The sequence below is a fragment of the Onychostoma macrolepis genome, chromosome 14 (genome assembly GCF_012432095.1).
Source record: "Onychostoma macrolepis isolate SWU-2019 chromosome 14, ASM1243209v1, whole genome shotgun sequence".
Classification (NCBI taxonomy): Eukaryota; Metazoa; Chordata; class Actinopteri; order Cypriniformes; family Cyprinidae; genus Onychostoma; species Onychostoma macrolepis.
This window is the reverse complement of record NC_081168.1, coordinates 9,501,534-9,514,430: the sequence shown is the minus strand read 5'-3', so window position 1 is coordinate 9,514,430 and position 12,897 is coordinate 9,501,534. Positions and strand designations below refer to the sequence as shown.

The 12,897-nt window shown below is 37.4% G+C and overlaps 1 protein-coding gene across 9 annotated transcripts in view; it reads left to right on the top strand.

Moving 5' to 3' along the window:
- Positions 1 to 12,897, top strand: part of gria1a (glutamate receptor, ionotropic, AMPA 1a) — a 77,662-nt gene that overhangs the window by 36,102 nt on the left and 28,663 nt on the right. For all 9 annotated transcript variants that reach the window (XR_009274107.1, XR_009274104.1, XR_009274108.1 and 6 more), the window contains exons 7-11: positions 114 to 281; positions 1,155 to 1,259; positions 1,517 to 1,627; positions 5,433 to 5,639; positions 6,164 to 6,597. Coding sequence is in view for 4 of the 9 variants with exons in the window: in XM_058797411.1 (XP_058653394.1) it covers positions 114 to 281; positions 1,155 to 1,259; positions 1,517 to 1,627; positions 5,433 to 5,639; positions 6,164 to 6,597 (1,025 nt within the window). In the remaining 5 variants the exon portion in view is untranslated. The remainder of the gene's footprint in view (positions 1 to 113; positions 282 to 1,154; positions 1,260 to 1,516; positions 1,628 to 5,432; positions 5,640 to 6,163; positions 6,598 to 12,897) is intronic.

Sequence of the window (12,897 nt, the reverse complement as noted above, 5' to 3'; positions counted from 1 at the left end):
CACAAAATTATATTATAAACTATTATATATATAATTATCATTTATATCATGTTTAAATATATAAATATACTTCTCATATGTCTCTCTGCATTCTTGTTGCATTCTTTGTGCAGTACACTGGAGCTCTCACATATGATGGAGTCAAAGTCATGTCCACAGCCTTCCAGAACCTCCGCAGGCAGAGGATAGATATATCTCGCCGTGGAAATGCTGGAGAATGTCTGGCCAACCCACCAGCACCTTGGGGCCAAGGCATCGATATTCAGAGAGCACTTCAGCAGGTATCTCACGCTGTAGGGTCTGCACACAGTCCTATTTCTGAACGAACACAATGTTCACAAACATAAACTTTCCTATCTATAAGACTGACACTGGCTCTAATCTATTCTGAGTGTTCAAAATGAAACCCCAATAAGCAAATTACATCTTTATCTCAGAAAGTTCACATTGATTCACCAAAGAGACCATCACAATCAAATGTGACACTACAGATAATAAACGAACCCAGTTGGTGATAAACATTTATGCTGGTCATAACAGCACATGACAAGTTATATTTACAAAGAGACACATGAGGGAAAGAGCACCTGGCTTTTGTTGTGTTACCCTTAGGTTTGTCTCTTTCCCCTGGGGCGGCATATGAAGATTTAGGTGGTGAGGACAGAATTTGGCAGGCGAGAGGTGGAGCAGAATTTGTTACCAAATGGAAAATCTGTAGAAATGCACAAAATGTTTGAGAAGCCATACACAAATTTCGTCCAGCCGTATCACGTGTTTCTCCTTTTCACTTAATTATAAGTCTGAGAAAGTCTAAGCAATGTAGTAAAGTCAGTGTGTAGCATTCTCAGTCTCACAGTTGCCTGTGGCTGTGTCTGATGAGAGTCTGATGTGTGCTGGACTGAGGCAATTTGGTCCATCTGCTGAGAGGCCGAGGAGATTGATGTTCAACTCGGTCAATTAACTCCATCATGCGGCCTTGGGAGACATTCAGTACTGTACACACAGAAGAGGCGCTGTGAGAGATGTACACCCCTCAGAGGAGGAGTACTTGAGAGAGAGAGAGAGAAAGAAAGAAAGAAAGAAAGAAAGAAAAAGCAAGAAAAAGCAAGAAAAAGAAAAAAATTACAGACATCTTCTATTTGATTTTTACTCAGGTTCGGATTGAAGGCCTAACAGGACACATTCAGTTCAACGAGAAAGGACGAAGGACGAACTACACTGTCAGTGTGATGGAGCTCAAGCCGACAGGACCGAAAAAAGTAAGAACTTAAATATCAGGAAAAGGATTAGGAAGCCTCTTGATATGACAGACTGTTTCACACTTCTTACTTCACTTATAGTTTAAACGACACATTGACTTTATAAGCTCCAGTATGGTCACTGTTTCAGCAATCCAGTCTACTTCTTCTGGGATGACTAAATGAGTACTGTATTTCATGTAGTGTGTCCTGTGGGATATCTCAGAAAGGTTTCTGATGATGCTCAAGTTCCTGTCCCTGATTTGATCTTTTCTCAGGTGGGTTACTGGAATGAGGATGAGAAATTTGTGAGCACGGCGGCCTACATGCCAGGCAGTAATGACACTTACGGGCTTCAGAATCGCACATATATTGTTACCACTATTCTGGTATGTCTTCTTTAAATCATTTACATGATTTGTTAATTTTTAAATTTCTATGGGATTGAAAACATTATTATTCATAGCCAAGTAAGATTTTTTTTTAACTATTATTTTATTCAGCAAGGACACATTATATATAGCAGTAAAGACATGCATAATATTACAAAAGATTTCTGTTTCAAAGAATCCTGTATCACAGAAAATAATCACAGTTTCCACAAATATATTAAGCAGCACAACTGTTTTCAGCATTGATAATAGTAAATGTTTCTTGTGCATCAAATCAACATGTTATTTGATTTCTGAAGGATCATGTGATACTGCAGTAATGGCTGCTAAAAACTTTAAATAGAAATTAATCTCATTTTAAAATATATTTAAATAGAAAACCATTATTTAAAATTATAATAATATTTCACAATAATACTGTTTTTACTGTAATTTTTATCAAGCGACTGCAGAGCTGGTGAGCATAAAATCTTACTGACCCCAAAATATTTTCATGAAATAAATGATCTCACTGTTTGTATGTCATGTTTTATTATGCAAACAGCTCGAGAGAACTGAGACAGTCATTTAACATGCCCTCCTAAAATGTCCTGTAGAATTGAATGTTAGTCAATCGATTTGTTTGAACAATTTATAGTTTCAGTGTAACTTGACTGTAGTTTGCCAAGTTGCTTGGCAAAATATCATTCTTCCCCAACCAGTGTTCGAATTGAGGAGGGGCTGGGGGGGTGGGTCCCGAGGTCCCAGACCTCCCATAAATGATATGGAAATATTCGATTGCTGTATTAAATTTAGACCTGCTCATGTTACATCATATTTTATTTGTAGGCATTTTTACAGTGTTGCTCATAACCAATCACACACGATTCTGTTGAGCTTAGGAATGCAGTGGCCAATCAGAGGCGTTCAGATTAGTCATTGCTGAATTTAGTTTGGACTGAAGCTCACAAATTCCCTTATCATAAGCAACAAAAGTACGTTGCAAAATGTACATACGATAAAAGTAAGAAATTCAATCATCATACAGATTATAAGAGGAGTTATGAGTGTTTAAACACTAGCTAGACTGACTGCTCATTTAGAGTGCATTCTTTCACTGCATGAATCATGATTAAGTCAAATAAAATGCATTTAGAATGCTCCCAAAATTCAAGATATGGGGGCAAGAATTTATATATTTATATAATTTCATATAGTTCATATACCATTTTTTTCCCCCACAAAAATCACAAATGGTATAATGATTTTATACAACAGTTCAATAAACAAGAAGTTAATATTAATAGATTTACCTTTTAGAAACCATATTGCCTATTTTTGCTCTATTTCACCAACAAAAATGGTTCCAAACACAGGCACTCTTTTGCGTCTCTGAGCAACATGATGGTGTTTCGTTCCTGAATGAATCACCCGTTCAAATTATTTGGTTCAATCGCAATGACTCACTTATTAACAGTGACTTGCTGCCACCTACTGGTGGTTTTAATTTCACATCTAAAGTGCATTTTCATTTTTTTAATAAATAATTTCAAATATCAGTATTCAACGGTTTAGGATAAAACCACGCATAAATAATCAAAACATTTTCTGCATTTGTAAATGCAGGTTAAATGCATTTATGTCCTACATTAAACAGTTTGTAAATACATCTAAATGCCTCTTCAGATGCAGCTTCTGTGTCCTCTGTATTGCAAAGATGAATTTTGTTGATAATGATTTTATTTGTTTGGTAACAGCTGCAAATGTCTTATTATTCTAATTGACTTAAAAAAAATGGGGGGGGGGGTAGATTTAGGCTAGATTTTCTAGATTTTTTTACATTTTTCTTTGCTTAGTGATTGTTTGGTACACCTAATCCACTGATCATCATAAAACAAGCTTTTATCTTAGAATTTGGTTTTCTTAACGATAACAAGAACAAGACAAAAAATATGAATCATTTATATAAGGTTTTATTTATTTTTTGAAGGGGACGTTGGGGTGGGGGGACAGGGGGGTCTGGTTAGGGGGACCCCCCAAGAGCTTTGACACAGTTCGAACACTGCCCAACACTGGTCGAATGGCAGTACAGGAATTCAGACTCAGTCCACCATCTCACAATTCTTCTTCACAATTTTTCCTTTCTTAGAATGGCTGATGCATCACCTTCATGTTTTTATCCCTCAATATGAATACGGTAATGCTGTGCTGTGCAGATAAAAGCATGAAGGCTCTTCTGTGCGCTGTCTGTAAATGAGATATTATTGCTCCTCCAGCCACAGTGTTTTCATCTTATACTTAAAGGGGAACCTTGGATTGAATTGCCAGCAGTGGACAAAAGATTAATTTTTCCTTTTCTTTATCCTCGTTCGGCAGAGATCTTTGGACTTAGCCTGCATTTTAGCGATTCTCTCGCAAGTTAGGCTTCAGAGGGCATTTATTAACCTTTCATATGTGGACTGCCCATCTCTTTCCCAGTCAGAGAAAGGGCAGAGCGAGTGGACCGGACTCCTCATGGAAGGACGTGGGGGGAATCGGTAATAGGACAAAAAAACAGTAATGGATCATCGGTGTGGGTTAGGCGCTAAGCGCTCACAGGGGAGTGGGATGGATTGCAGGAAACAGTCTGAGCTATGCTGTTTGTCCTACAGAGACTGTTTATCAGAGAGGCTGGGAATAGTCGCATCACCACGGGTGCTCTAAAGAATGATCTGTTTCTCTGAAAGACAGCATATAAGCTATCTCGGAGGTCTGCATTAGCAGGAAATGCACTGGCTGGGTTCAAAGTTTTGTCATACTGAAGTGTTTGCAGACATGACACTTTAATCAAGGGTTTCACTTTTCGAGGTTTGTTTCTGGAAAGGAAAAAAATACATCTCTTTGGCTCTATTTGCTTTTAGTTTCAAACCTATGCTGCACAGCAAAGGCTTCTTTTCTTTTCTTTTCTTTTCTTTACGTCAGCCCATTCTATTATTCTTTATGCTCTCATGTTATTTGTTCATTGTGAGCGCCTTAGAAAAGTCATGTTACTGAGTGAGCTGTCAGCTGGGCCTCAGGTGTCGTTTGTGCTGTAATCTTCTCAGGATGTCCAATCTTTCTGAAATATCACAGTTGAACTGCTAACTCATATTACAGACTTTCCACAAATAGAATCACCCTACACTTTCTACACAGTTGATTGCCAGGTCTGTCCCTCATGCTCAAGAATAAGGCATCTCAAAATAAACCTGTCAAGTTCACTATGTTTTAAGTAACAAACCACTATTTCTTATCTGCTTCGTCAACTCTTTCTTACCCCGGCTCTCAGTGTCTTAAAATATGGTTTCCATAATGCTTACACAGTTTCTACTGGATTAGACTAAATCTAAATTGTTCCCATTATAATCAGTGGAGCTGTCTGCATTGCCTATTGTATCGCATCTGGTGCAAAGTGCCTTCAGTTGATTTTGATCTTATTTCCCATGTCTGTCTTAAATTAAATATATTAAACAGGCATCATATCTATAATTTGTATAATATATACTGTATACTGTATTTTAGTGTTATAATCTGTTACAATCAGTATAATAAATATAATATATAAATAAATATAATTTTATATAAATATAAATATATAAATGTACAACTATAAATGTAATGTAATATTATTTAACAAAAATCTAAATTACTATAAAATCAAAAACATCAATTTGCATTGAAAGTAAAGTAGGATACACAGTTATTTGGACATTTTTATTGTAGAATCCCCAAAAGTTAAACAAATGTATACTGTAATTTTTTGTTGTTCACTGCATATGTCTGTCTACCTGTGCATCCTGACTAGGAATCGCCGTATGTCATGCTGAAAAAGAACCACGAGCAGTTTACAGGAAATGATAAGTATGAAGGTTACTGTGTGGAACTGGCAGCTGAGATAGCCAAACACGTGGGATACCACTACATACTCAAGATAGTGGCTGATGGGAAATATGGAGCCAGAGATGCTGAGACCATGATGTGGAATGGGATGGTGGGAGAGCTCGTCTATGGTGTAAGTGCTACATCTTATTTTCTCACTGCATATCCAGACTTCAATATCAAAGTGTTAAGGATGAATGCAAGAGAACACAACGAACCCAATAGCCGTTTACCAGTTATGCCACTGATTCAGAAAATTGACTGGTTTTAAAATCTGAATAATTTTAATTAACATTCCTGTATTGAGAAATCGAATCATTAGTTTACTGAGAAAACCAGACCTCTTCAGAATGAGAAGAGGTTTCAGTAATTGATCCGAAAGGCTTCGTATTTTCACCACAGTGACAGTAATAATAACAGAAAGTGAAGAAAACTCTTCCTGGAAAGGTGTTTAGATAGAGGTTGAGAGGTTAGAACAAGTCCGTTCTGTATTTATAGTACACATTTTCGATAAACATAACAAGTAAGAAAAATGTCTGTAGCAGGTCTGTGTCCTAGATTGACTTCTTTCTTTCCTGGGTCCATGTGTAATTTAATTATATGTTTTACAATGTATATTTAGTGTTTATTGCAATAACATCATACGTTCTTCTGCAGAAAGCTGACGTAGCTGTAGCCCCACTGACCATCACCCTGGTCAGGGAGGAAGTCATTGATTTCTCCAAGCCCTTCATGAGCCTCGGCATCTCCATCATGATCAAAAAGCCCACCAAGTCCAAGCCTGGTGTGTTCTCCTTCCTGGATCCTTTGGCCTATGAGATCTGGATGTGTATTGTGTTCGCCTACATCGGCGTGAGCGTGGTGCTTTTCCTAGTCAGCCGCTTCAGTCCCTATGAGTGGCACGCAGAGGACTGCGAGGACGGAGCTGAGCAGAACCCTAACCAACCCTCCTCGTCGTCCGCCCAACAGGGTCAAGGTCAGCAGAACCAGAACCAGCAGAGCCAGGAGCAGACCAATGAGTTTGGCATCTTCAACAGTCTCTGGTTCTCATTGGGAGCTTTCATGCAGCAGGGCTGTGATATTTCCCCCAGGTAAGATGCCAGTTTGTTTTTGTTCAGTGTTTTTGCAACTGGTTTTGCTTCAGTGTTTCATGTTGGATATAAAGTTGTGACTCAACAACCATGAACAAAAATTGTCCACAAAATCGAAGACATTTGTTATTGGATTCTAAACTTTGATGGGTTCATGCACAAAACTATGGAAGGTCGTTTCCGCCACTGAATAAAAATAAAAAAAGGTAATGGCCTTCTTTTTATCTCACAATTCTGACTTTTTTTCTCAGATATATCTCGCAATTGGGAGTTATAAAGTCACAATGAGATATAAACGCATTTCTGAGGAAAAAAAAGCATGAATTGCGAGATATAAACTTGTCATTCTGATTTTTTTTTCACAGAATTGCATGATATGAAATCGCACTTTAGAGTTAAAAGTTGGAATTGCAAGATAAAAACTTGCAATTCTGACTTTTTTCTCGCAAATGCAAGTTTGTATCTCACAATTCTGAGAAAAAAAGCCAGAATTGCGAGATGTAAACTTTTATAACACGCGAGAAAAAAATTATTGTGAGATAAAAAGTCGCAATTAACTTTTTAATTTTTTATTCAGTGGTGGAAACGGCCTTCCATACAAAACAGTTTATGCTCATTGCAAATTAATTTCTATTCAATGTTATTTGGGTTGTATTCTTTTATTGATTTTTTTTACTTTGCAAAGTTTTCTTCATGGCTCGTTTGAGTTTGATGGCATAACATGCAACCTGTCCGTGTTGGCATTTATCTAATTTGGCTTTGACCAAGTGACAGATGAATTTGCAGCAAAATACCATAAAGTTTGATTGGGCACACATCGTTTGACACCAGCAGAACAAGACAGGGGAAGCAATTTACTTTAATTAGTTTATGAGCTGTTTATTTTGCTAGCTTACTCTGCTATACCATTGTATGGTTAGTTGCATTTCATTATGATGATTTCTTCATCGTCGATTTCAATTGTGAATGACGCAACGGTTCAGCAATCATATAGATTCCCATGCTGAAGATGTTCAAATCTTTCTTAAATGTTTTGGGTCTAGTGATTTCTCAGCGGTGCTGTTGTGTGGCTCTTGGCAGATTACTGAGTTGTGTTTGTAGTTTAGTAGTTTCTCATTTGCACAGCTGGTTTGTGGTACATGGCAGTATTTCTGAAGATCAGATCGAGCTGCACACATCCACTTGGACCGGACACAAGCCTAATGCCACAGTGTCTAATGAGAGGAAGACAGCAGCTCTTTGAAAGGCAGATTAAAGTGCCGTGAGTGCTACATCGGAGCCTTTTACTCTGTGCTGCTGGTGCGCAGGGCCAGAGATGAAGTGTCTCTCTCTACACAGTTGCTGGACTCTCAAAGGTCGCCAATTAAAATCCTAATTAATAGGGGGTGAAGCTGGCAACATGAGGTCAATGGCTGTGGGTTTTAAGGGCACGGGGAGGGATAGTGCAGTAGGTCTCAGAAAGAGAAATGTCAGCGGCTGTGTTCAGGCACCAGACAGCTTTCACACCTGTAGGCAACACATTTAAGTCTAGTTGATGCTTAAAGCTAACATTACAGATGGATATAGATTCCAGGTTCTGCAATATAATTAAATGTCTATCTGATATGTGAGCCTCTTTTAAAAAGGTTATAAATATGTGGCTGTGGTTGATATATTTCTGTTTTATTACATATTGTGTGACTTAAATTTTATTCAAGGTATATGTATTTTTCTCTGTTATCATTCTCTGTGCTGTTTTAAATGGTAGCCAACTCAATTATGCTTTCTAATTTAATCTAATTTCAGACAAAATTCCTCTATTGCTTTGAATATTGAATCCTAGAATGCATTGCAACAAGCTCAGATAGTGGAAAACGTGGGAGAAGTAGTTATCATTAATGAAAGCATTTCATTCAGTATTGAAATTTATCTATAGAAACTGTTTAGTGTAGTTGAAAATAAAAGATTTGTGTGCATATCACTGTTAGTTTAGGAACAGGCTAATGCTAAATTCTGTTTGAATCAGTTGAGTCTGCTGTGCAGTTGATGTGAGGAGTCTGACATTAAGTGAGTCACTTTTTCACTTCCGTTTCAGTTATGATGCTGCCTTAGAAGGCGGCTGCCTGTGTAGACAGTAGACAGTAAGGAAGCTCATTGTGATTTGGAACAGAGATCATATTATGTTTTTTTTTGTTTGTTTTTTTCAATTTTGCCTGTGAATGTCATTCCATCAACATAGCAATAATTGCACCCTTCCTTTTTTGGAGGGGACAATTACTACTATAAGCATAAATAATTACAAATGGGTACAGTATGTTAGCAGGGAGTCATTAAGAATCTGAGCTGTGATGAGTAAATCATCAGCTCAGTTTCACAGGTAACATCTCTCACACCTTTTAGCTTAGGTTTTATGTTCAGCAGTGCCTGCAGTTGTATATCAGTGTGCACTTTGCTTACCATACATGCTCACTTTTTGCTGTTAATATTATTATGTAATTCTTGGCATTAAGTTGATACTCGATTTGACTACAAGAGCGAGAGCAAAAGCAGTGTGTTAATGAAACTTTTTGAATTGTTAAATGCCTCTTTTTTCCCCAAATGTTTAACAATGACTGTCCTACAGAAGCTAGTTTGTGCTGACATAATGGTAGGATGTCCACAGCACCATGCTGTCACTTTGGTGCCCAGTGTGCACTGTGATATGAATACATTATACTGTTGCAGAACCACAATAGTATTGCAAGCCTCCTTCCTCTGTATACTGTTCTGTTATATTCATGTTTTTGAAAGAATTATATTATTTACCAAGGCTGCATCAATTAATAACATTGTAAAACTGAAATACTAGTACAATTTAAAATAGCTGTTTTCTATTTTAATATATATAAAATGTAATTTATTCCTTTTCATTATTATTTCTGTAACAATGTAAAAGTGTTTACTGTCACTTCTGATTTTTTATTTATTTATTTATTTATTTGATAAAATAATACTTTTATTTAGCAAGGATGCATTAAATGCATGAGGATGCATGATAGTAATATATATTACTCTCATCAATTACCACCACCAGGCTAGTTCTTTCTCATCAATTACAACTGATGAGGAAAAAATTAAGTAATTTGCTGTGTTGGTATGGAAAATCACCTTGACCTGCACTGATTCACAGTGATAAATCTTGTACAATCCTGCACAGTGTACAGTCTGTCCTCCAGCATATCAGAACATACAGACAGAGTATGTCTCTGTGAACTCTTGTATGAATTGTTCTGTCTCAGCAGTGGTGTTGAAATGTCAGTGGTGTGAGGGAGAGCATCACGTCGCTTTCCTGTAGATGTCACCTGTGATGGGGCACAGAGAGGCTTCAGAGGATCTTAATTAGACCGTGTCATTTCTCCCTGTCATTTCTCGCCGTGACTCAGACTCTGCAGAGTGGAATCGACAATGTTGTAGTGATTATACCTTCTCTCTCCGTGTCACTGAAGTTCTATAAACAAGTGAGGACGGGCTGCGGATGGCGTCCGCATTGCGGGTGAACATGTTTCGCCGTCTTGAACACGTCACATCAGACGCTGCTGTACGAGTAGCCACGCATGACTGGATATTCACGATTCTGTTTGTGTGATGACATTTAATTAGTAATGAGAGAGTGGACGATAGAGCGAGTGCGGCAGTAGCATTAACAACTACCATTATGCTTCTTTAATCACGGGTAGTCAGAGCTTCTTCTCTCTGTGATCATCTGCATTTGAATTTAGTCCTCCCGTCTAACGAGCGCTGATTGAATGGTGAGTGGTCTGGCCGCTCGATGGTAACAGTCAGACTATGGTTTGCCCCTTCATGTGCTATTTATTCTTTGGGAGAAAAAATCCCTGTTCAAATGTCAGACCTGTCACTCAAACCTCCCCATCAGGCCTAATTTATGCAAGTTCTCTTCTCTTCTCTTCTCTTCTCTTCTCTTCTCTTCTCTTCTCTTCTCTTCTCTTCTCTTCTCTTCTCTTCTCTTCTCTTCTCTTCTCTTCTCTATTGTCACATGATTTTGTTGACTATCCATTTATAAGTTTTAAAATCATAAGAAAAATTATATTTACTGAATATATATATATATATATATATATATATATATGTGTGTGTGTGTGTGTGTGTGCATATATATATATATATATATATACATTCAGGTGCATCTCAAAAAAATTGGAATATTGTGAAAAAGGTTTTTTTTTAGTTTTTTTTTTTACTTATTTCAAAAAGTGAAACTTTCATATATTCTAGATTCATTACATGTAAAGTAAAACATTTCAAAAGTTTTTTTGTTTTAATTTTGATTATCAGAGCTTACAGCTCATGAAAGTCAAAAATCCAGTATCTCAAAATATTAGAATATTTACATTTGAGCTTCATTAAATGACCATCCATACAGTATAAATTCCGGGTATCGTTTGTTATTTGAAACCACAATAATGGGGAAGACTTCTGACTTGGCACTGGTCCAGAAGACAATCATTGACACTAGGGCTGGGATGATAAATCGTTGCAGAATCGATTCATGGATTGATTCTGATATTTTCCGAATGCAGCACGATTCCTCTGGAATCGATTCTGAGCTTAGATTTTAACAGCAGATGGCAGATCTACTCTAGTTTTGTCTGCACACTCAAATGCTCATGAAGAAGAGCGCTGAAGAGCGCTTGTGCGTTCGGGCCAAATCATGTAATTTCACCTCAGCTCAGAATGCTTTTATGATGTGAGATTAATGTAAACACAGCCCACTGTGAACACCCTTGTAAACTGCTTCAACCTTTTTGAATTTTATGAATGATTATTTTAGGTTCAAGTGTGTGTAAGGATTTGAAAACAAGCAGAGTACGGCTGTTTCTAAGGCATGCAGTGCCATCTGCTGTTAAAATCTAAGCTCAAAATCGATTCCAGAGGAATCGCAATGCATTCGGAAAATATCAGAATCGATTCTGCAACGATTTATTGTCCCAGCCCTAATTGACACCCTCCACAAAGAGGGTAAGTCACAGAAGGTCATTACTGAAAGGGGTGGCTGTTCACAGAGTGCTGTATCAAAGCATATTAAATGCAAAGTTGACTGGAAGGAAGAAATTGGGTAGGAAAAGGTGCACAAGCAACAGGGATGACGGCAAGCTTGAGAATACTGTCAATCAAAGCTGATTCAAACACTTGTGAGAGCTTCACAAGGAGTGGACTGAAGCTGGATTCAGTGCATCAAGAGTCACCACGCTCAGACATCTTAAGGAAAAGGGCTACCAAGCCACTTCTGAAACAGAAACAACATCAGAAGCATCTTACCTGTCCTAAGGAGAAAAAGAACTGGACTGTTGCTCAGTGGTCCAAAGTCCTCTTTTCAGATAAAAGTCAATTTTGCATTTCATTTGGAAATCAAGGTCTGGAGGAAGACTGGAGAGGCACAGAATCCAAGCTGCTTGAAGTCCAGTGTTAAGTTTCCAAAGTCGGTGATGATTTGGGCTGCCGTGACATCTGCTGGTGTTTGTCCATTGTGTTTTAGCAAGTCCAAAGTCAATGCAGCCGTCTACCAGGAGATTTTGGAGCACTTTATGCTTCCATCTGCTGACAAGCTTTATGGAAACACCGATTTCCTTTTCCAGCAGGACTTTAGCACCTGCCCACAGTGCCAACACCACTTCCAAGTGGTTTACTGACCATGATATTACTGTGCTTGATTGGCCAGCCAACATGCCTGACCTGAACCCCATGTGGAATCTAGGAACTTTTCTATTTTGCAAATCCTTTTTTTGATCTTTGGAAATATTCGAATATTTTGAGATACTGGATTTTTGACTTTCATGAGCTGTAAGCTCTAATCATCCAAATTAATGTTTTACTTTATATGTATTGAATCTAGAATATATGAAAGTTTCACTTGAATGAATTTTGAACAAAATGAACAAAAATGAATTTTCACAATATTCTAATTTTTGAGATGCACCTGTACATATACGTATATACATACACACACACACCCTATACTATGGGGGTATATACATAGATATGTAATATTTCTGTAGTATGTGACCCTGGACCACAAAATAAGTAAGTAAGTCATAAGTAGCACAGGTATATTTGTAATAGCCAGCAATACATTGTATGGGTCAAAATGATCGATTTTTATTTTATGCCAAAATTAGAATATTAAGTAAATATTCCTACTTTAAATATCCGAAATGCAATTTTTGATTAGTAATATGCATTGCTATGGACTTCATTTAGACAACTTTAAAGGCAAACTTTAAATATTGTCCTACACTAACAAACCATACATCAATGGTAAGCTTA